Here is a 23,887-nt window from a genome sequence, read left to right as displayed (position 1 = left end):
CTCTGAATCCAAGTCTCTGAGGAATGGTCTGTGTGAAAGAACCCAGGGGATTGGATTCCTGTGGGACAGGAACTCAGCTTTTAGAAATACCTTCCTCTGCAAGTGACCCAACAGGAGAAACTGTTTACTTTTCACAAGTCTGATCTTGGAGCTGGAGCAGGAGGACTTAGGTCTGTGGTTAACAGGCAAATGCTGCTGATAAGAGAGTGTTGGCTCAGATGTGGCTTGGAAACAGGTTGCAGTCTTTATGAAGTTGTGACAGCCTTTTTCTTTTCTGAGGGTCTTGTAGTTCACTCTTGTCATGGTTGCAAACTGGTAGACCTGCATAGACATTAGATCACGAGTCTGCTGTCTGCTTGCACATGGCTTCACATTAACACGTGGTAATCTGTGCTTTTTGGATTTAAGATGGATTTGTGATCAGTCCAGAAGTGTGGTATTGAAAGGCTCTGAGGCTGCCATGTTTTCAAGGGTGGGCACCACTGAGCTGAATCAAGACACTAAATTGGTAACAGTGACATTCACTGGAAGAGCCATGTCACATGCAGACAGGAATCCCTTTGGGCTCACCATGTGATGTAGTGTGCTCCATTTAGGAAGTGAAGTGAACTGCTGTGTACTACTCAACTGTGGCCTGGAGGTCTGTCACAGGAAGTGATACAGAGCAGTGTGAATTCCCCCCACTCCTCTGTTGTCCTGCTGCACACTGACTTTTCCACATGGCTGCTGGTGCTTTTTTAGCCTCCCCAAGAATGTTTTTCCCCTGCTACATGCTACCTGATGTCCTTTGTAACCATAACCAGTAATAATCTTCAATGAAGTTTTGTACATCTTTCTTGATTTCTGCATATTTCAAGGTTTGATTCAGTTTCTGAATCTTGGGGTTTGCAGCATGGAATGAAATCCTCAGTGTCTGTTTTATATGGTAGAAACACCTCTACTGAATTAAAAAGGAATTTGATTCTTAATGCTCATAACCTTTCCTATCCTGTCACATCCCAACAAGAGCTTTCCCATTTGGAAACATCCCTGGTGGGGCATCTCAAACATGAACTGTCTTGTGAAACATAAACAGATGAGACCAAAAGTGGTGAGGAGCAGACTGCATGTTGCCCTTTGCTGGCTTTGCCTGTGGAGGACTGCCACAGGAAAAAGGCAGGGGATCCAAATATCAATCGTTTGTTGTTTCATCTTGAGTGTCTTCTCCTCTGTGCTCAGGAACAGGTTCTGGAAGGGCTCAGTGCTCACATGCTTTTGCAAATACTATTCCAGAAACCTCACTGTTCTTAGAAGACTTCAAAACCAAGCTCTTGAAGCACCTTTTCTAAGGCTAGCTTTGTAATGCAGGCATCCACAAGAGAGGAGGGATTTCTTCAGCAGTCAGAGCCTCTGGTAATGGAATTCATATACCCCTGAAGATGCATCTGGTTCAGAGACAGCATCCCTTAGATTTCTCTCATTGGGAAGTAGGTGTGGAGAGTCTCAAACTGATTCAGTGCTATTCAGTGTGCATATTTTAGTTCTTTGTGATAAGATCTGCCTCCAACATGAAATTATTCTAGGAAAATTCTCTTTACGATAAATTCCGATGCTTTGCAAGCCATCATTGCATTTATCTGTCTGTGCCAATCTTTTCTTTTTTCTCTGAGAATGGCATATCCTCCCATCTACTAATGGGGACAATGTGTCTACATCTAGTTATCAGCATTGGTGAAGAGATGGTAATCTATGCAGCTGCCTGGCAGGTCATGTCTCACTGCTGGCTGGCTTCATTCCTCAGGCTCTGCAGCCTGCAGTCATGATGCCCCCAGCAGCATAAGCTACATCCTTTGCCTCTTAAGGATAGCTGCTGGAGGATGGAGTAAACAAGGAGACAGAAGGAAGAGCTCTCTTCCCTCATGTGTAACCAAGGGATGTTAGTAACCCTGTGTAAGGAATATTCTCTCTTAAAACTGTTAACTGGGGTAGCTGGAGACATTGTTTATGGTCTGAGTCCTCCCTGCAAATGGCCTTTTGAAAGGCAGCATCTGCAAGGGATCTTTAACAAGGAAATGAATGCATGTCCTGGGCTTCTGCTGCCTGTTAACCACAAGATACATTGAATTTTCTAAATGAGGGTAAAACATGCTTTTGATTGATAAAAGGACTCAAAAGGCAGGAAGATGGCCAATTTTGCACTATAGATGCATCCTGAAAGCTTACATTTGGATTTTGTTATTCATGCATTTAAGAAAAAAACTAAATGAATTATTTCCAAATAGTGCAGAGAAGCCTAGGTAACCTGAGTGCCAAGAGGCTTGGTCATTGCAGATGAAGAAGTAGAGTGCTAATGTGGAGACCTGAAACAGTATTTCACTTCTGATACCGTTTTTTATTCTCTTTCCTTTTTTGTATGTGAGTGGGATATCCAGCATGAGTGATGGCATTAAGTGAAAGTTGCCCTCATGAAATTCCACTTAATATGTCTAGGATTCCTAAAGATAAATTTTGAGAGCTGCTTTAAGTCCTCAATTATTAGCAAGTTCATTTCCCTCACCCAATTCTTCAAAATACGCTGTAGCACTGACTACTTAGTGATATTTATTTCCCACCATGAGAAAGGGAACTTGGTACAGAGTTCTGTGTTAAGGAATTGTAGCCTGGTACTTACCAGTTTGTGTACTGTGTCACTTGCCTTCTGCAGGTCCTAACTAGTTCTCAGTTTTAGTAGCACTCTTTGTGAGAGCACAGCCATGTGCTGTAAAAACAGTTACCAAATGCTTCACTTATATCTATTCAGATCACACCTGCCACCTTTTCTTCCTGTACTTTTTTGTAATTCTGTCTTCAAAAGCAGTTAAATTTCATGCAAGCAATTATTTTACTTACTGCCTACTGCATGTGGCTCACTCTTTCATTGTTTCAATATATCTTCTTTTTTCTATTTGTTATATTACTCTCTTTAAGGATAAAAGTTACACTTAGAAGATGGTAATAATTTTAACTATGGCTTTCTTTTTGAAGAATGCCGCTAAGTTGACTTTCTTGCCCTTTTGTCATTTCCTCTTTTTTTTTTGGTAAGGTATTAAAAATCAGGTGTGAATGACTCAAAAAAGTTAACTTTTTAAAAAATTTTCTAAATGAGTGCAACTAGCTGCTATGTCTGGTGTATTTCTTACTCCCTAATTACACAAGTACCCTTGGATATTTTATAAGTGGAAGCTTCAGAGAAGAGAATTCGGTATCTTGTCCACTTTGAAACATCATTGATTTCTGTTGTTAGCCTCACAAATGAATAGACCTTTTTTCATTCTAATACCATTTTCCTCATGTTTATTTTTAGAAAGTCTTTCCACTCTCTTGCAGCTCAAGTTCATCCTGCTTTCTTATAACCTTTCTTTTCTCCACGGATCTATACTAGACCTTCCTTGTTCATTTGTTTACTTCCTTGGCTTTCCAGTAAGATTTTCTTTAATTTTCTGGTCTTTAATCTGTATTATTTATGGAGTTTTATTTGGTGTCCCTTATGCCTGTTTTTTCCAGCAGGACTCTGCTAATGAATCCAGTTAGCAAATAAAACAACCAATATTTTTGTTCATTTTCTTTCCCTGTTTTAAATCCTTCTGCAAATGGTCTTAACTCAATGTCTACAAACTGTGAGTAATTGGAGTAATAATTGGGGATTTTGGGTTCTTGATGATTTTCTTTTTTTCCTTTTTTTTTGAGGAGGTTTCGGTATTCTGTATGCTAAACAGAATACTTTTTAGTTGGCTAATTCCAAAGATGCTGAAGATTAAATATATAAAACTTGGCTTGCCCTGTGGATCTCACTGAGATTAGATCAAACCAAGATCTTGGTTCTGGAGCTTGGCAGCTTTGTGTGTGTGCATTCCAATGTTCTATTAAAAATAAGCATTTGCTATGCTTGCTAATTTTAAACATTTATTTTGAAGTTGCTTTCTCCCATTCTAGATGCATTTTCCTGGTTTAGTTTGCTGGTGTCATATCTACAAAACAAGCCGACTTCATCAATGTTAGTTTCTGCTAAAACAGTGATGAAAATTCAAATATGACTAAAGAGTGACTTTGGCTCTGAACACTTGCAACAGTTTAAGATGTTTTAAGGCCTTAGAAGGCTTAAGCAATTTGCACTCCCCCAAAGACTCCTAACATCTTAAATTGTCTAAACCACTGGAAGAGCTGATAGATCATAAACAGCTTAAGATAGTCTGAGGGTTCAAAGCTGATTTGGAGTATAGTCTGCCTGTAATCACTTCAGGCAATTAACAAGCCATTAGGTTTTTAGAGGACTTAAGCAAGTTATCCATCTTTAGAGCTGGGTGTATGATAATATCAAGCTGAATTGTGCTTTTTTGAAGACCTTTAAGCTGTGTCTTCTGGAATCTGTTATTTACCTTCCAGAGGGGTCCCTATGTGGTGCTTGGAGCCAGATAGCAAAGGATACCATGGCATACTGGCAAGATTTAGTGAGAAGAAAATCAGTGAAAATTCAGGAAATTCTTACTTGGTCTATTTCTGCCTTGTTTATTCCAGGCTATTTGGCCTGGGTCTTGTGCTCTTTTTCTCATAAACATGGTACAAGTTACAACTTCCTATGTCACGCTGTATGTAAACACAGTGTGTTTACATGACAGTAGTGTAAAAAAATTCTGAGAAAATCACTTTTAAAAACTGTTGTGGTGTTTTGGCAGAAAAATGAAGGCTGTTTGAGAGGGACTTTTCTTGTCCTTGCTCTTAACACAGGTTTTTCTGTGCAGCCTTGCATTCCTTAAGGGCAGCACTCTCAACCTCAATATTTGTAGTTGGGTCCCAAGATAATCAAACATCCACACTTTCATGCTAAACTCTTTTCTTTCTGCTCTGTCATTGTCTTGGTACTTAATTTCCATTTATTACTCCTGTTGAATGTGTTGGAAGACTAATTCTTAATTGAAGACTTTCTCCCATGGAATATAGGACAAATTTCTCTTAATGCTTTCTGGTGGTGTGTCATCCATTTCAGCTTGTTTTATGAGTCTGCTTATCTTCTACATGCAATCTGTAGGTAGCTTGCAAATGCTGACTAGTGGAAGTCACTTGGTTTTTAGGTGTAGTGGTCCTGTGGATCAGAAGAAGCTGTTCTGTTTGAGCTCTTGTCATATTAATATCTCTTTTCTTTCGCTCCCTCTTTTCTCTCTGAGGTATCTACCAGTTTAGCTGACTGATAACTCTCTTCCTTAGCTGAGATACCAAAATTTTGCTCATGGAAGATGGCTGTTAGGGATGTGCCTTCTATCTAAATCTCCCCCACTGGCCACAAGATCATGGATTGGATCCGGACTTAAGTGCCCACTGGTAGGCAGAGCAAACTTGTGTGTGTTCACATTGTTGAGATAGAAGAGCTACTGAATTAGCTACTGGTGCTGCCAGCTTTATAAGGCTGGCTTCATAAATGGTGTGAGTTTGAATACAGCATCTTCAAAAATCCCAGCGTTTAACCTAGCTGGCAGGACTGCACAATCAAATGAACAGGACCAGTCATCTCGCAAACTGTTCCAAGTTGAGTTGGCACCCTCCCTGAAGCAGGCACACAGCTACCAGCTGCACCAAGCTGCTTGCTGTCCTGCTTCTGCAGCACCTTGGACAATTCAAGTAGGTGTCAGGATACGTTTCTGCATGGTTGCTGGTTTTCACGCAGGTAAAATTTGCAGGATTCTGGAAAAATAGTGGGTTGTATCAGTGTGAGGAGTAAAAATGAGGCTGCACATTCATCTCAATGTGATGGACAGGATAATGTCATACATCATTTAAATATCAGTGGTTGTCGATCATGAACTGCAGATCTTGTGTTCTGTGAATTCCTGTACTCGGTCTTGTGCTCTTCCCCTGGCTATTTGCGCATGGGCTGGTGCCAGTGAAGCTACCACCTCTCCTTGGTCAAAGGGAATTACTGCCCTGCAGAATTACTCCAGAAATCCTGTTTGCTGGTTCCATACAGTTTGCACTGCAGCCAATTTTCACTTGGATTTGTCTCTGCACGTGGTTCATCGCCTGCACAGAAAGCTAAATATTTATGAAGTAGGGCGTTAGAAATTATTGTTTTCCTATCCAGGCAGCTGCTGGGAGTGCCAAACTTCGCTTTTTACTAACAATACCGTTGCCTAGCTAATCATGGGAGCTAGGGATGGGCTTGCTGTGCTGATCATCACCATGCTGGCAGAAGAGATAATGAGCTGCTGACAAGGATGCATTTGGAATCTGGCCAGCATTGCATTGCACTGCACAAGATACTGTGTGCTGCTTCTTCCTTTCCAAACCAGGACAATAGATTCCTGTTCCTTAGCATAGTGTCACCTTGCTCTCTTGTAGCTCACTCTAGTTCTTTGATACAGTTTGAATGGCTTAAGAATGACAAGTTTACACAAAGGGAAGAAAGCATGTCTTGGGGAATTCAAATCCTTTGTAAATTAATCTGGTTTTGTATTGTATGCATTTAGTGATCTTGAATGGACTGTATATTTGAGAAATCAACTTTAAGGAGTAATTTCTTTTGTGGAGAAGGCAAACTTGGCAGCATGAAGATCAGGTGCATTGCATGGCATCACTGTGCAGCTTCCTTTCTGTGTTGGGGTTGCCACAATCTTCATTCTGGTAATGAAGTTGTGCTGATACTTTTAGATGGGATTGCAGGCAGCAATGTTTAAATCAAAATTTAATTCGGTACTATAGCAAACAAGTGGGCTGCTGTTGAGCCTTTCCATGTGGCAGGATTTGAAGGAGGAGGGCAGTGCATTTGCTCATTGCTGCTGCCTTCTTAATATTTCACTTAAATCATCCCCTGATAATTTAAGTAAAAAGGTAGTAAGTGCTATTTATGCCTTCCTGGACATGCATACACTACTTGGAAATTATGGGTTGTTTTGTCTTGCTGTCATGCTCCTGAGCTGTGTTGTTATGGTAGAGTTGGAGAGTTCTCATCCTGATCCCTCCTCCTCTTCAACTCCCAATTTTGGATATGCCAGCTGGAGGGGGTTACCCAGATGTCCAAGTCAATTTGTGCTGACCTGTGCTTTGTCAATTTACCCTTCAAATACTGGTTAAGCAAATGCAATAAATTGTATTTCAGCTTTCTTGTCATATGTTAATAATGTTGTCATTAATTCCTAGTACTTGGGCTTAGTTTTTTCCTGGGGACATAGCTGAGCTGTGTAGGTAATACCTTCATGCAGAGGGAGAGGCTGTGCTAAGTTGTTGGCTTTTGGTACTTAACAGGCTCCACTCTGAATCCTTATTTGACTTTCAGCGAAGCCTGCAAGTCTGTGCCCTTCATCCTCTCCGAGCTCGTTAATAATGTGAGCTGGACACAAGTGTGAAGGAAAAGTCCATCTTAGAACAGATCCCTGCTGGGAAATCCAGGCTGTGAGCAGCTCTGCATATAACAAGCTAATGGAAATTTCCAGGGAGGGCTTAGAGAGCTTAGTGACAGCCATAAAAGGGAAGAAAGTAAGAACTTGACTAAGTGGACTTCACTGTCCATGACTGACACAGTGTGGAGAATTGCAATTTTTCACCCTAAAACCCTGGGCAACAAATGTCCTCTTTACTGCATCCACATCTAAGTGGCAATGTGCTCCATGCTACCCAGAGCTTCTACCTCATGCCTTGAAAAATGTAAAGTGCCTCTAGCATTTCCATGTCTAGAGTTTGATGAAGCAAAAGTTAAATGCTTACATTACCTGAAAAATATTCATTTCTCCAGTGTAAGCTCTGCTTCTTTGGAATGAATCGTCAGGCCTTGATTTGCAAATCTCCTGGGAAACGTACTGTGAAAGGCTGCTCATTTACAAAATTCAAGCAGTATTTTGCAATGGGAGCTAAAAAACCTTTAGGCTTTCTGAAAAGGGAGATTGCACTATTTTAAATAGGTGTGGCTAAACCAGAGGAAGTGTTAAGCTTAATTGAAAATCTGATTTAAATCAAGGTAATTGTAGTTGTCACACACATCTTGTTGTGTACTGAAGTTGGTTTAAGGTGCGACTATGTGATCAAGTTTCTAATGGCGTTAAAACGGGCATTTAAACCACACAGTAGTAGTATTTCTTTGATGAAATTTTGATTTATTAAGAAGAGAAATTATGATCTTCATATAAAAGGTAGTGCCCAACCAGTGCCCTCTGTTGAGTTCAGGTGTATGCTCTCCTCACTGTATCTTAATGCAGTCTGAAACACCTCTTATAGGCTCAATCAATCATCTGAAGGCTGGAAAACCTAATCAGGAGCAATCTTGATATTGATCTTAGGGCTGTGAAGACACCAGTGTGGGTTCCAGGTCAGAGATACACAGATGCATACAAAAAAGGACAGAGATGGTGCTGAGGGCCTTTTGGCTTGGCGTCTTTTGCAAGAGGTAGAGTTGGGAAAGGGTAAGTTGCATAGCTGGCCAAAGGAGGAGACTGCTGAAAGGTAGTAGTGAAGATGCTTGCTGCTGCAGGGAGTGCCAGCTGTTTATTCTGAGCCACTTCTTTTGCCCAGCAGGGAGACACACTCAGACCAAACTAAAAAGCTGGGTTAGTGATGCTGAGCATGTTGAACTCCCATTGTGGCCAGGTGTAGTGACCTTGGCTTAAGCCTGTTTATTGGTGTTCCCAGAGTCAGCAACCAGAGCAGTTGCACCATCTGCTACAGGCCCTCCTTCTAAGGAAGGAAGACAAAGCCCTTGATTCTCTGGCAGTAAAGGAGTAGCTGATAGGACTCTGGCAGCAAAGCTCAGTTGATAAATGGCAATGTTTAAAACCAATGTGAAAAGTTACGTATTAAATGGAACGCCTGTTGATTTCACCGTGCACGAACTGACAGCATAGAGTTAGAATGGACTTTGCTGTCCAACAACCCGACTGTACAGTAGTGAGACCCTGCAGAATAGCTAGGAGGATGGTCAGGAGCTTTTCATCTGGTGTACTACATGTCAGTTTGATACCATGATGCTTTTGTACAAGTGAAATTGATCCGCTCAAAGAAGTGTGTGTGCAGTAGCTGGACTTTCTGTGTAGTACAGGAACATGGTGTTTGGGGGAAGAGAGGAAACACAGTATTGCCAGCTCCCATCTTGGCCTGGGAGAAGCTTTGTGGTCTTCTGGTTTCTTGTCTTGGGAGCTGGCAAGCTGGCAAAGACAAGTAGGGCACACACTGGCAAGGAATACCAGTCATGTACATAGCTGTGGGGGACCATGCCTATTCTTTGGAAAGCATGAAGACGTGTGGAAGAAGAGGGAGAAGAGCCCGGGTCAGCTTAGCTCTGTTGTGTAATAGCTGAAGGTACCAAGCACACTAGACTTTTTATGGAAATTTTGACTACAAGGTCAGGAAGTCTCTCTTGCCTAGGGACTGTGCTGCTTAGCAGACAGCCAAGTGTGACAGCTAAGCCTCAGCCAGTATATTAGGCAGGGGATGGAGCAGCCAGAGGGACTGGCACAGTTTTAGTGACAAGTTACCATCTTTCAATAAACTCAGAAACCTTTATAAATTGGCATCTCACTGGCAGCTGCTTTCGTGGGGTATAATGCAGCACAGGACTAGCTCAGCACAAAAAATAAAAAAGCAATGGCTGTTTACTTCCTGTAGACTCCATGTGTGGTTTTGTTGACCTAATTTTGTTCCTCTCTCACCCTGGATCCTAACCTGGGGTGCTGTCACCCTGGCAGCCTAGCCCCAGGCCTCCAGCACACACTGCTTTCCCACTGCAGCATGTCTGACCTGCAGCATCCTCTAAGCCAGGGTTCTTGTCAGTTCTGCTGAGGCATCCCTTTGCAGGGGCAACAGTTTTTATATGTACATAAAACATCTCGTTTGTGCTTGAGGCATAACCAGCTACCAACTACTTGCTGTGAATCCTTTCAGATTATGGGACTACCCCTAGTTCTGAGACTGTCTGCAGGGTCATGGAAGTTCAGCTCTTCAGACACAGTTCCCTTCTGTCTACACAGGACTTTTTTTGTTAGTTTGGGGTTTTTTCCCCTCACTTGCCTTGCTGTGACCACTGCAGAGCATTGCTAACTCTCCACCCAGCACCATCAGGTGTGTGTGCAGTCCAGCAGCCACGTGGTAGTACACAGCACCATTTCAAAACTCCCAGGCCAGCTAACATGAGCTGTCAGCATGGTGTGGCAAAACACTGTACAGAAGGTGCCTTCCATGGTAATGCAGCCTGGAGTGCTTCTGAAGGTGGAACACAGCAGTAGGTGGGAGATCTCCATGCTGCCTTGGACTGCATAGTGAGTGCCCATCCTCTTGACATTTCTGTATGGCACAGAGTAAGCTGGATTCACTCTCACCCTCTTCTTGGTGGGATGTGTACTTACAGCATTATGGTGGATTAGTTTCTGTGATTGCCTGTAGTCTTCAGCAGTGGTTGTTAACCTTGTCTGTTCCTGTGAGTAGTAAGGCTTGACTTGCTGTATCTTTTGGGGAAATGCTCTGTGAAAGGTTTCCCGAGCGTTGGCTGTTCCATTACACTTAGTAGTAGTAGATGAAAAATTCAAATTTGGACTTTTCAGACACACATGCTGTTGATGCAGTACAAGTTCTTCTGTGGAAACTTGTTAAAATACCCTCTACATCTGTCCTTGCTCCACAGTGGCTGTCAGTGAGAGGGATGTATAAAGGTTATTTATTGGTAGAATGAGAACCATTTGCAAAGAAATGTAAAGTTGAATAAGAGCAGTGTTTTACTGACCATCACCTAGTGCAGGAAGTGCTTGCAGACACCACAGAGACAATTGGTCTTTCCAATTCTTTGTTTAGTCACTTGGAGTTAGGGTAACCTGATTTCATACACACAGTTGTATGTCTTAATTTCCTCAATATCTCTCTGCACCTGTTAGCGTGTCTTGTTGCTAATCCTGAATTGAAATGAATGGACTATTCCAGAGCAATCTGGTAATACAGCACTCTGTGTTTGCAAGGTGGTTTATGGTGATGAGCCCTTTCCATGAAAATGTGAACTGAGCTAGATCTGCAGTTTCTGTAGGGCAGGAATCAACACTGTTCTTCATGTTGTGGGGATGTAATGTGTGCTGGCTTGATTAGTGTCCTGTTATGCTAATACTTTTTTCCTTCTTTGGCATTTTAAGGGCCTTAAACTCTGGAGTTGAGTACCACTGGGACCAGCTGAATGAGAATGTCTTCACTGTGCATTCCAGCAGCAGGAACACTGAGCGGCCTGGGTGAGTCTCCTGGGTGTTGGGTTAGAGAGACCTGACCCTTTCTGCTGGTTTTGTTACATCTGACAGCATCACTTCTTTGTTCTCTCACCACTGGCAGCTTTAAATATGCAATTTTCTCCCCCTTTGACATTGCCTAGTTGGGTCACCTGGCCTTCTTCCAGCAAGTGACATTCAGTGCCCAAAAGTGCCAGTGCTAGTAAAGTACACGTGTCATTCAGGGCCCCAGTAACAGCTATGGGAGGAACATGTGGGGCTTGATGCATCAAAAACACCATGTAAAGCAAATGGCTTTTGGAGGATAATTGAAGAACAGAGGAGTTCACAGAGAAAAGGGCAAATCTGTGGTGCCGACCTGGTGACTGATTTTCATCTTTTTAATTGCTGGTCGTGGGACAGTTGTTTCTCAGCAATAAACTCTAAAAATAAAGCTGAATCCCTTGATGGCCCCATTGGCTGTTTCAGTCTGTCCAGTAGTGCACATGTTGTTCTAAACACAAGGGTGATGCTGCAATCCGTTGCTTCTTGCCATAGTGACAAGTTCTCCATAAGCTAGCTGTTCTCAGCAAGAGGGTGATACTTGTGTTTCTGAATTGTGAGCTTCAGCATCCCAAGGAAGTTGTGAGCTTGTTTACAGGATGAATGTGTGGGCTGTCCTACAGCCTTGGTCTGATTGTGGGTGAAAAATAAGCAGCAGATTCCTTACTCTGCTGTATGAGTGGATATTGCCACTACTTAAGTTTTTGACAGTACATACTCAGTCTGGTATAATGGCAGCTTGAAGGCAGAAATACTGGTCCAGAATGAGCTAGCTCAAAGAGAGAGCAAAAAAAGTGTAGCAGGTTTCAAAGCCTTATGAAAAAAGGTTATGAATGAGGCAGTCTTTCCTTGATTCTCTTCACCATTCCCAGCACTTAGAGGTCAGTTCAGAAAAGAGTGTTGTGGCGTTGTCAAGATTCAGCTGTAGCGTCGTGCACTTTGGCTGTTTGAGTCAGAATCTAATGAGCCTTGAGGTGGTTCCTTTTGAGACCAGAGGATTTCTCTTGTCTGACTGGAATGGGCAGAAATGCCTGCTGGAGTGCATTCATGTGTGACGCTAACTAGGAAGTCCAGAGGAGGAAAAGGATACAGGCTACATCCGTGGGAGTTAAAACTGCCCTGCTGACGTGCAGGAGGTTTTGTGTTTGTGCTCTTGCACTGCACGTTGTGTTGCCTCCTCAACGCAGTGACTCCAAGACAGTCGTTCTGCAGGCTTGATGCTGCAGGGATATCCCTCTGTGCCTGTAAGACACGCTGCTTCTGTGGAAGGGTGAGTGGACTCTTAAGACTCCATTAGCTTAAAACTCAAGAGACCAGTGTGTGTAAATAAGAGCAGGTCCCAATTCCTTTCATCCCCATCCTCATAGTGGCATGCAGGTGCCTGGTTGGAGTGGAGGCAAGAGCCTCATGTGCACATTTCAGTCTTGCTTGGGCGTGTTGCCTCCAATGATCCTGGTCTTACTTGTTTTTCTCTCTTTTCAGAACCAGCAGAGCCACATGGAGGACAGACAGGGACATGGGCCTGATGAATGCCATAGGCCTACAACCCCGAAATCCCCCCACCTCCGTGACATCACAGGGTACCCAGACCTTGGCACCTCAGCTGCAGAATGCCGAGACTCAGACGGAGAGGGAGGTACAGGAGCAGGAATCCGCCTCTGCAGGGACTGGTGAAGGTAGGAGATCAATCAGTGGTTTATCTGACAGAGCTTACTGGGTGATTTAGGAGTTTCCACAAATGTTCCACATCCTGTCATTGTGTTTGGACACTCCTTTTATCTCTTCACCAAAGATTTCTCCAGCCTAATTTGCCTGTAGCCAGGTGTAGATAATCAGGAGAGTGAATCTCTGGCCATATGAATAGAAAAGCTGTCTTTTTCACATGCTTTGAGGAAGGAAAATTCTTCTCCAGATGATTGTGTCTTTGTAGAATCAACCGTACTGCCTTCATTCCTCACACATCTCCTAAACTCCTAACCATAGTAAGGCTGCAAGCTGCTGAGAGTTATCCTTTCTGCCTGTGTGTTAGAGTTTAGCATGGTCCTCCAACTTATGCAAAAAGTCTGCAGGCTTCACAAGCTCAACATTTGGATACAAAATAAAATACTGTAAATCACTTCTCACAAAGCAGCTTTGAGGTTTCTGTTCAGTTCAATTGATGAAGTATGTGATGAGTGCCCAGCTCAGCTGTGCAAAAATGTCTCCAGTGGTTAGCAGTCCAGGAAAACTTAGCAACATGTAAGGAGCTGGAAACAGCTGCTGTGCAATTCCTGTACAATGAGGAAGTCACTAAACTGTTGAAAACATGCTGATTTTATCCACGCTTCTTGTCTCAATACTGTAACATTGTGCTTTAATTCAACTCTGAAGGCTTGGCTAGGTAGGGGTTGGGCAGTATATAGGGAAGACAAAAGAAAATCAAGGAGACAGTTTTGGAGTTGGTTCATGATGAACCTGCTTGGCTTTGCGAAGCAACCCACAACACGCCTGTTTGTGCCTGCTTGTTCTCTGTCACTCTGAAAGTTACTTTTTGGTATGTGACTCTTCCACAGTTTCAGCTCTTACACAGTTTTGTCTGTGTAATGTCCAGCATGTGTGATGTGGCTTTGTGTTTCTCTGATCTCAGCTCTTCTGTGCAAAGTTAAGTGGGAAATTCCTGCCCTGTGGGTTTCCATCCGCTTGTCTCAGCAGAGCTGAGATTAACCTCTCTGGAAGGTTGGTACAATTGAGGCCGTGGGAATAAGACTGGAACACAGACTGTCTGGACAAATGCTGAACTCATGGGAACTGGTTCTTCCACTGAATGTAGTACACAGACTGAGAACAGGGTACAGTGTGGGACCTTCTTCCATCAAGGCCATGATGGCTGATGCTGCATGCTTTGGGAATTGATTAAACCAGGAGAGTTCTCCAACACTGCTTCTCTCTCCTGCTGTTCCGCAATCATCTGAGAGTTTCTTTATGTTGTTCTTTCTAACCTTTCAATTTCCAGATCTAGGTCATGGGTTTTAGCTAGATTGTTAATGAGATGGGGGAAAGGGCTGTTTTTTACCAGTGCCTTGGGCAGGATATCTCTACAAAGAAGCAAAACATGTAACATTTGGAAGAAAAGGAGTGTAAATAACAAACCTAGGACAGGTACTTCTCTTCGTCTCCCTTTCTTGCTTGGAGGAAGATTGGCGAGTTCCACATCTGGTGTGATTTCCATCTCGGACATTGACTTACTGCATGTCCCCTTGCAAATGGCTACACCTGCAAAATGGGCTGTCACACTTCTGTCAGCTGTATTAGGGCCTGTAAAACAAAGGAGTTACTGCAGTTTAAACACGTGCACCAGAGATGAGCCAAGACATTTTACCATGTTGTTGATCAGTTCCTATGCCAGTTGCATCCTCAGTGGAAATTCCTGTGTAATGGTTCAAGAGTAACTTGAAACTGGGAGCTGTGAAGACAGTAATGGTCAGGAGCATGAAGGATCAAAAAAATCAACAGTAATCCATGATAGAAGACTAGTACAAAGACCTGACATGAAGCAGAAAGACAGATTTTCTTCTGATTTTACCAACACCTCAGCCAGTTAGCCAGATATTTGTGGCAGCAGTGGTCTGGTTCATCTGAGTCTTTGTGCCTCACATTACACATAAGCATCACTGGCTGCTTGTGACAGTAAGGCTGCTGTTTTCCCAGCATTATCAACTCTTACCAGCAGGCAAGATTAGGTGCTGTGGTGTTTTTCTGATGTCTGATGGCTAATTTGCCCACTGTGTCTACCGTAACTCTGCTTGTTGTAAGGGAAACTGTTTCCTAAGAGCATGATCTAGATGTCGGGGGGGGGGGGGGGGGAAGGAAGAAATGTGCTACCAGTAACTTAGGGTGTGACCCAGGGCAAATTATTAATCATCTAGCACATGGGAATAAATCCTCCCATAGTACAGCACACCAGGGGCTGTGGAGATTAATTAGTGTTTTATATGGGGCTTTGAAGATGGAAATCACTATGTAAAGGCTTAGCAGTATTATCAGCAGCAGAATGGATAAATCAAGTGTGATCCTGAGTAATGTAAAGGAAAGTGGTTTAGTTATCACCCTGCCGTGAGGGGCAAAAAAAGCCCAAACCAACCAACCAACTGACCAACCGACTGACTGAAAAAAAACCCCTTGTATGTTTAAAAAAGAAAAAGAAAGGCTAATGCTACCCTGAGAGTGGGTTTCTGTCCTGTCAACCCTGCTGTTGTGGGGAATTCTGGCTCAGGGCATTTCTTGCAGATATGTGCTTACTGTACAAAAAAAAAAGTGTGCAGAATTGCATCAGAAATCTAATTAAGCTCTGCGCGGGTATAAATAGTTTCCTTTTCTCATGCAAAGCTCTGCGGGGACTTTGCTGCTCTGATTATCTTTCTACCTCCTTTGGAGGAATGAGTATATGATGACTTTATTAGAAGTGAATCCCTCTAATGTCTGAATCTTTCTGTTTTGCAGCAGTTAATAGCGGACTTGTGAACTCTGCTCCCACGCCACACATAAAGGAAAGGTAGTTAGAGTTGAGAGAAAACTAGGAGAGGTACCAAGAAATGCTTAAAAGAGTGTTTGAGCTGTCTCCTATTTTCTTTTAAGCTGACAGACGTAGTGGAAATAGTGATAGATTTGTAACTTTAAGGCACCCTTAATTAGAAACAATCTGTTGGGCGTTATACTATGTTTTCCCTTGGAAATAGACAGGCGTGATGGGAGTGGGATCTGTATTCAGCTGGCAAATTGAATCTCACTTAAAACTCAACAAAAATTCCTAATGAGATTTAATGGCCCAAAGCTTTAACCTTTGGAAATTGTAATTCCCGGTCCAGACTGGGTCAGGCTGTGGTTGCCACTTGCTCAGGCTGTTGGATCTGTGGAGTACAGTGCAAGGGGCAGTAACTGCCATGGTCTGCAATTGTGCCAAAGCTGCTGCAGGCTGAGGGAGATCGACCTCTGCAGAGCTGCAAGACACTTGTTTGATAGTGGGCCCATGCTATCCCCTGGTTGTTGAGAAAGTTACATCTTTCAGGTAATCCAGTTGTTAAAGAGAAAAAAAACCACCAACAAATAACTGAAAGCAATTGTCATCTCATTTCCTATAATCTGCATTGTCTTTGGGGCTTAAAATTCAGGTAGCTAGCGCAGTGCTTGTTGTGCAAGTAGGCACATGTTATGAGTTACTGAAATTGTAGCCATCAGAATATTTGCTGTCAATGGAGTGCTGTCTTAGGGAAGCCACATATTGACTATTGTCATGCCATATACAGTTTTTAACCTGTTAGGTTGAAGTGTTTATCACCAGCCAGTACAAATTTCCATTAGTTCCAACTGCTTTCAGAGGTTGCAGCAGATACATTTGAAAGGGAAGAGGGTTGTAAAATGAAGGCTTGGGTTTGTGAGACTGTCTGTTCAAACTATTGGTAGTGAAAAGACAGCACATGCAAGCAAAACTTTCCTGATATAAGCAGAGCATCCTGAAGATGCCTGAAGAGCACTTAGAAGCAATCAGTGTGCCTGCATGTGATGTAACTTATTTAATCTGAGACATTAGGAACACATGTTGAGGGGCTGCTTGGGCAGGAATACTCTGTCCCCAGCCGAGCCTCATGAATGCTAACAAGAAGAAACATGTTGTTTTAGGCTAGCTGAACACGTTCTTGCATGCTGTTGTCAGATGTGATGTGACTTTTATGCAATTAGTGTGGAAATGGGAACTGGGACACCAGGGATCAGCTTCCAGATCTGCCTCTCATTCTCCAACTAGAAATGTGGGTAGATCCCTTAGCCTTTCATCTGCCCGTCCATCTGTAAAATCTGCGTCATATGTCCTACAGAACTGCAAATTTTGGTTTCTCTTTAAAATCCTCTGAAAACCACTACCTAAAAAATAGACTTGGGTTCTAGAAGTATGTACTTTACAGCATGATCTACTCCAAGTACTTGGCTCTCTTGGGATTAAATTACGTGGGCTACTTTTAAACTCTCATTGCAAAAGTAAGTAACATATGAATAGCCAAGGTGATATATTACTAAGAAAATTCTTACAAGTTAAAGAAGTTGTGTCTTTTCTGAGTTCTGTGGAGTTGTTTGGATTAACTACCTCAGAAAGGAAGTGTGAACATGTTTCTGGGCTTGGTTGGAAAGAAAAGTAACTAGTAGTATTTCTTGTGGCATTAAGGGAAATGTGATTATTCATAGCTGGTTATACTGTGGTATGTCCCTCCCTTTTCTATTCTTATGCAAGGGGTGAATTAATTTAAAAATGCTGATATTTTTGTCTTTGAGCATCTGAATTAGTGGGTCAGCTCACACCTCAGAGCTATTATTTCATGTTCTCTGAAGACTTAGATATCTCTGCAGTGCATACTGTTAGTTCTAATTTTGAAGCTTTGTTTGCAAACATGGCTCCTAACTACTGCTGGTTTTAGAAAAAGGAATGTTGAAAATAGGAAAAAATTCAAGAGCAATGTCAGTATATTGCACAGACACAGGGGAGTCTGATCTCATCCTTGCTTCTGTGGACTTTGCATTTTCATCAGGTGTGTGCCATCCGTGCCCAGAGATAAACAAGTCGTACTCGCTATAAGTACTTGAGAGTCCACTTCATTTAAAAGTGGAAATACCCTGCCAGCTCCATCAAAAGTTCATGAGATGTTTTGTCTGCATAGTTTTCTGTGTCAAATTCTTGTCTTGCTGGAGTAGCTTAGCTAGAGCACAGAGGACTTTTAAAAACAGATGCATTAGCTAGGGAATACTTAGTTAAATGTTTGAGACAGTCAGCTACATTGACAGAAATCCCCTGGCCTTTGGGATAATTGCTCTCGAGAGTAATGTTTTGTTCTGTGTTTGGAATAGATGGGAGTTTGGACCTCTGGAAAGGTCACTTTGGTTACAGGAGAAAACTTTTGTAGGAGCACAGCACTGCAGCAAGCTGAAAAGTGTGTGGTGTACAGCATTGCTGTTGTTTTGGGTAAGTGCCTGTGTGCACACCCTGCACCTTCACCAAATGGAAGTCAGCTTATTTCACTTGCTCTGAGTACTAATGTAGTCTGCATTGGCAGCCTGGTGAAAGAATGTGCGTGGGAGTCAGCAGGCAGTAGAAACGGGCTGTGTGTGAATCTGTGCTGTAGCTCAGCTCAAGGCAAATGGCACAGCAAGCTTTGCTCTGAACTAGTCAGCCAAAGTCATCATCAAAACCTGAGAGAGGGAAAGGGGAGGACAGTCCCCAAAGCAAAGGTGTTTGTTGGCTGCTTGAATGGTGAGGCTCACTTCTGGCTCTTGATGGGCTGGGAATTTCCAATGTTTCTGTATCTCTGTGTTTGTGATCAGAAGGCTCATGCCTTGCTGATTCCTGCTGTGGCATCAGCCCTTGCCTGTTTTGTGAGCAAACAGATGTCTCAACTGGAAATTCAGCCATGGCATATGGTAATTTAGGGGCAGGGAGGAGCAAGGGGTGCTGTGGTGAAACACATGTTTGTAATGCTGAGGAGCGTTGGCTGGCTGGGAGTCCTTGCTGTTTTGCTGTTCCAGTGCTTCTGTACTGGACTGGTTTATAGTAAGTGATCTATCAAGAGCATGGTACCTGCTGTTTCAGGACTTGTGTAGCTAGGACTGTCTGGCATGTCTCTAGACCAGGTTGCAAATCTTGGCTTTCTTAGGCTTCCTCTCTGGCCTGGCCAGATGGCTGGTAATGAAGTGCTTACGACTATACCCTCAGAAGGAAGTGATGACTGAATCCAAAACCATGCTTCTCAAACCTTCCACTTAGTTCTGCTCATGATTAATGCTTCAATATCCCTTGGCATGCATGTTTTTCACACTGGGGTTTCCAGTTTAATAGCTGCCTCTGTCCTCAGTCTTTGTACTGGTCAGCCAAGTTCCTAGTTCAGGCATCAACCACATCCTAATTCATACAGCAGGTGCATCCTGAATAGGATTTCTCTGCTAGAGTTGTGGATGAGGCTCCGTCCAGGGGGTATTCTTGCTCACTTCTCTAAGGCCGTGCTGTAGATTCTCATGTGGTTACAGGTGTCTCTGTGGTCCCATGGATGCTCTAATCAAGGGGCTATGTGTAGTGGATATAGCAGCTTTACTACATTCCTAGCAGAAAGGGACTTACTCTGCTGGTGAGAGTTAAATTTGCCCTTAATGTCCATAATATTTCTACAGCAGGGCAGTATGTCAGCACACTTACTTGGGGATGAAATTAGCTGTGTGCTGTGGTGGGGGACACTGGTAGTGCTTGATGCAAGTACCACTGAGCCCATGACAAAAGGGAATAAGCTGTCCCTGACTGACTGCATGACATTTCTACAGTGGCATGGTGTGGACTGTGCTGAATACCTTAGCTCTCATGCTGGATACATGCTCATACAATCATTTAGGTTGGAGAACACCTCTAAGATCATCAATTCCAACCTTTGACCAAACACCACTATGTAACTAAACTATAGCATTAAGTGCTGTGTCCAGTCATTTCTTGAACAGTTCCAGGAATTCTGACTCCACCACTTCTCTGGGCAGTTAAAATGAGTAACCACCCTCTCAGTGAAAAAATTCTTCCTAATGTCCAACCTGAACCTCCCCTGGTGCAGCTTGAGGCCATTTCCTCTTATCCTGTTGCTGGGTAACTGGGAGAAGAGATTGACTGCTACCTGGCTATAACCTCCCTTCAGGTAGTTGTAGAGAGTGATAAGATCTCCCCTGGGCCTCCTCCAGGCTAAACAACCCCAGCTCCTTCAGCTGCTCTTCCTATGACATGTGCTCCAGAGCCTTCACTACATCCATTGCCCTTCTCTCTCAATGTCCTTCTTGTAGTGAGGCACAGGGTTTGAGGTGTGGCCTCACCAGTGCCAAGTACAGGGGTGATCACTGCCCTGGTCCTGCTGGCCACACTAGTGCTGATACAGGCCAGGATGCCATTGGCCTCCTTGGCCACCTGGACACACACTGGATCGTGTTCAGCTGCTGTCAGCCAGCACCCCCAGGTTCTTTTCTGCTGAGCAGCTTTCCAGCCCCTTTCCCCCAGCCTGGAGTCCTGCATGGGGCTGTTGTGACCCAAGTGCAGGACCTGGGACTTTGCCTTGTTGAACCTCATGGAATCTGCCTTTGCCCATGATCCAGCCTGTCCAGATCCCTCCTGAGACCCTTTCTACCCTCCAGCAGATCAACACTCCCAACCAACCTACTGTCATCTGCAAACTTACTGAAGGTGCACTTGATCCCCTCATCCAAATCATTGGTAAAGATATTAAACTCCACAGCCCCAAGTGTTTTTGTTTTCCTAGTCAGTGTGGCATTTTGGTTTTTATTGTGTTTTAACTCCTCCCTACATCTAGCCTTCTTGACATTCGTGCTCATTTCCTTGGTGCCAGGAGAGCTCATGGCTTCCTCCTCAAATCAGCACTGTGATAGCTTCACAGAGGTGGGAGTGAGATTTATTTCTTTAATAAGAATCAGCAAGATCCCACTGTGGAATGTTTCTAGCAGTTTATTATTACAGATTGTTCTCCCCAAATGCTCTGGGTAGGGTTTGTAGCAAAAGGAGGATGTTGGGAAACCGAACTGGGATGAACTTCTCTGTCATGGTGATTTAATCTCCTACATGAACAATTCTTTTGTGAGGTTTTCTTCTTCTAAAGTAATCTTGAGCAACCAAGATATCTGACGATGGTTCTCTCAGTTCATTCCAGCCTGACTATAAAGGGAAGGCTCAGAGATAACAGTAGACAAAGACTGCAGGTCTTGAGATGTTTTTTTGTATTCCTCGAAAGATACCAGTCAAGGGGAGCAGGAGCCTACACACTTGATCACAGCTGATGTGGAAGACCATGTTCTGTAGCTGCTGTCTGCTGTTGGCCAGCTTCTTATGTCCTCCCTAGACTGACACTGGGGATGTTGCCATCATGTCATCTGCAACAAGTGAAGTAGAGAAGGCCATGGGGTTCTTTAACACCATGGTGACGGTGTTTGGTTTATTGCAGTGCAAACTGAGATTTCTCTTCCTGTCCCCATGGGACTGGCAGGATTGTCTCTACAGCTGTGATAAAGTATCCTGCCTCTTTGACTACCACCCTTTCCCCTGTCTTTATGGCTAGATAAGAGCTGCTTTTCCAAGGCTTGGACACACAAGTCTGTGAGGGATACCCGTGGAAGTGGCCAGGATTTTCTTGACAGAATTTGGTGCCTTTGTTTGTCACTTAACTAAGTGGAAAGTTATGGAAATAAAATACTGGCCTCCCTCTGGAATAAAATCTATCTTCTGTCCCAGCACAATGGACCCTGTGTGATGCAACTACTCAGCATGCTTTATTTTCTGTTGTAGTTTGCTTTGTGTACCAGAGTTGTTTCTGCTTTCTTTTGCAGGTGAAGGGCCAGAATATGGGGCCAGCGGGGAGGATGCCCTGAGTAGGATTCAAAGGCTGATGGCAGAAGGTGGCATGACAGCCGTGGTTCAGCGGGAGCAGAGCACCACCATGGCATCCATGGGTGGCTTTGGCAACAACATCATTGTGAGCCACCGGATCCACCGCAGCTCTCAGACTGGCGCAGAGCCCACTGGAGCTGAGGGCACGTCAGCACAGCAGTCCACCTCTCAGCAGCTGGGCACAGAGCTGGAGGGACGGATCCTGTCCGAGTCTGTGCAGCTGCCGGAGCATGGCCTGAGCCTGCGGACAGCCCCTAGCGGGAGTGAAGGACAAAGCGCTGGTGACCTGGACCTGCCAGAGCAGGCCCAGTCCTCCATGGACACTGAGGGACCAATTGAATACAGTGACCTAACTAATAATAACCATCTTCCTGACAGTACCAACTTCTATAGTAATGACAGCACCAGTGGGGAGTCGCGGAACAGGTAGAGATTGAGTTGTGTGTTGGTGCTACCCTTGTACTGCTCAGCAGAGACCTGTACCTCACAGCTGGCTAGGAGCTGGAAGAGTAGGGATGGGTGGCTCTAACAGGATGCTGATAGTTCAGAGGGCTTCTCTATCCTGGGTGATGGGGGAAGGGATAAGAATTGCAAGGGAAGCCATGGGGAAGAAAGCATACTTCCAACATTCCCACTGCTGAAGACTTACCAGGAATACAAACCATACTTGCTGCATATCAGCAAAATTTTGAAACCCCATGGCATCCCATGAGCTAAGTAAGCCCTGTAACTTGGTGTGTCATCCTTTGTAAAGCCTTTTTCCTTTCCTGTTTCCTGCCCTTTTATACCCATGGAGCTGATCAGTAGAGCGAAGAAAGGAAAGGGGGCCTGCAGCATCCTTCTGGAGACAGGCAGTACTGGGCAAACCCAGGCGTGATGCTCCGGCTCTGTTGCTGGAGTGGAGGAGTCTTCCAGGCCACAGTCCCTCTCCATAGCACAGCACTGCTCCCCCCCCCACAGAGTGTGGTGTTCTGAGACCAGTCCTGCCTATGCTGTGGTCTTTACTGGGAAGAACTGGGCTTCGTCACAAGATGCATGGCTCAGGATATGCTCACAGGTGGGGATCTTTCCTTTTTAGTTAGTTTAGGACTTGGCAGGAACCGAAGCCTAGATGCCATATAGATGGGTAGAGGGACAAGGGCCACTGCTCTCTAGTCAGGATGCAGTTCACACAAGGATGTTCTAAGCTGTGCCAATATTAACATGAATGAGCCACCCCAGTGGTTTCATGGTGCCAGGACTGAGCTGCACCTCCTTGGCAGGGGGCAGGAAATCTCTTTCAGCTCCAGGCCAGGGTGTGAGGTATGGGTCTGTGATGTAAGGTGTTGCATGTGAAATCTTGACCTTGTACATGTAGTTTCTAGTGGAGAAGTCAAGGCTCTGATACTTTGTTTTTAGTCTCAAATGTGATTTTCCTTTTCGTTTGTAACTCTCCATCCCTAGCAGGCTTGTGGAGGAAGTACGGGGAGAGTGTGAGTGCTAACGAGGGAAACACCAAAGATCAATGTCATTAAAATATGACAAACCCTTGCTTGACCTCCTGTCTTCGTTTGTGTGACGGTTGTCTCTGTGTTTGGCCTTGGGCATAGATACATCCATCTCAGAAGCTCAAGGCAGCTTACAAATGTCAAGTGATGACCACCCCTTTCCCAGGAGGAAAGCAGACTCAACCTGTGAGTTGAAAGCCCAAAATTGGGAAACAGGGAGGTACATTTGGGAGTCTTGCTTGCAAATTGCATTTTAACCAGTCTGGAGATGAGCAGGCACCTCTGCATTTCCCATCATTGAAGTACTGCAGTAAGGAGAAAGAGGAGCATTTCACCTGTCCTGCTTTAAAAGGTATGTAGAGGTGCAGCACTGAACATCTTGGGCAAGCAGAGAGTGGTCTGTCTTGCTGACCCCTTGATACAGAAAAGGGTTGCAGTGTCTGGCTTTTCTGGATAAAGGAATGCACACTCCCCTGTTACCTCTGTGCATTTAGGGATGTTTCCACTGCTGTCTGAGCACCTGCCAGCAGCTCCTCGAGATTCTGTGCTGCTAAGACAGTACAATAAATAAGTCTGTCATTAGGCAGCACTCAAGCTTCCAGTCAGAAGAGTCTGTTAGAGAACATTAAGCAAATCTTCTCTTAAATCACAGCCTGGAAATGAACCTTAAATCAAATCAGCTGCTGCCAGGCCTCATTGCGGAGTGTTAATGAGGCTCTAAA

General features: G+C 44.0%; 1 protein-coding gene across 3 annotated transcripts in view; it reads left to right on the top strand.

Annotated features, from left to right (window-relative positions):
- AMBRA1 (autophagy and beclin 1 regulator 1) overlaps positions 1-23,214 on the top strand; it is a 129,282-nt gene extending 106,068 nt beyond the window's left edge. For all 3 annotated transcript variants that reach the window (XM_039552530.1, XM_039552529.1, XM_039552528.1), the window contains 3 exons: positions 11,109-11,201; positions 12,720-12,913; positions 21,618-23,214. In XM_039552530.1, the coding sequence (XP_039408464.1) occupies positions 11,109-11,201; positions 12,720-12,913; positions 21,618-22,108 (778 nt within the window). In that variant the 3' untranslated portion in view covers positions 22,109-23,214. The remainder of the gene's footprint in view (positions 1-11,108; positions 11,202-12,719; positions 12,914-21,617) is intronic.
- The last annotated feature ends 673 nt before the right edge of the window (positions 23,215-23,887 follow it).

The sequence above is a fragment of the Corvus cornix genome, chromosome 5 (assembly GCF_000738735.6).
Source record: "Corvus cornix cornix isolate S_Up_H32 chromosome 5, ASM73873v5, whole genome shotgun sequence".
NCBI classification, from domain to species: domain Eukaryota; kingdom Metazoa; phylum Chordata; class Aves; order Passeriformes; family Corvidae; genus Corvus; species Corvus cornix.
Note: the sequence above shows the minus strand (reverse complement) of the source record. Positions and strands in the feature narration are given on the sequence as shown.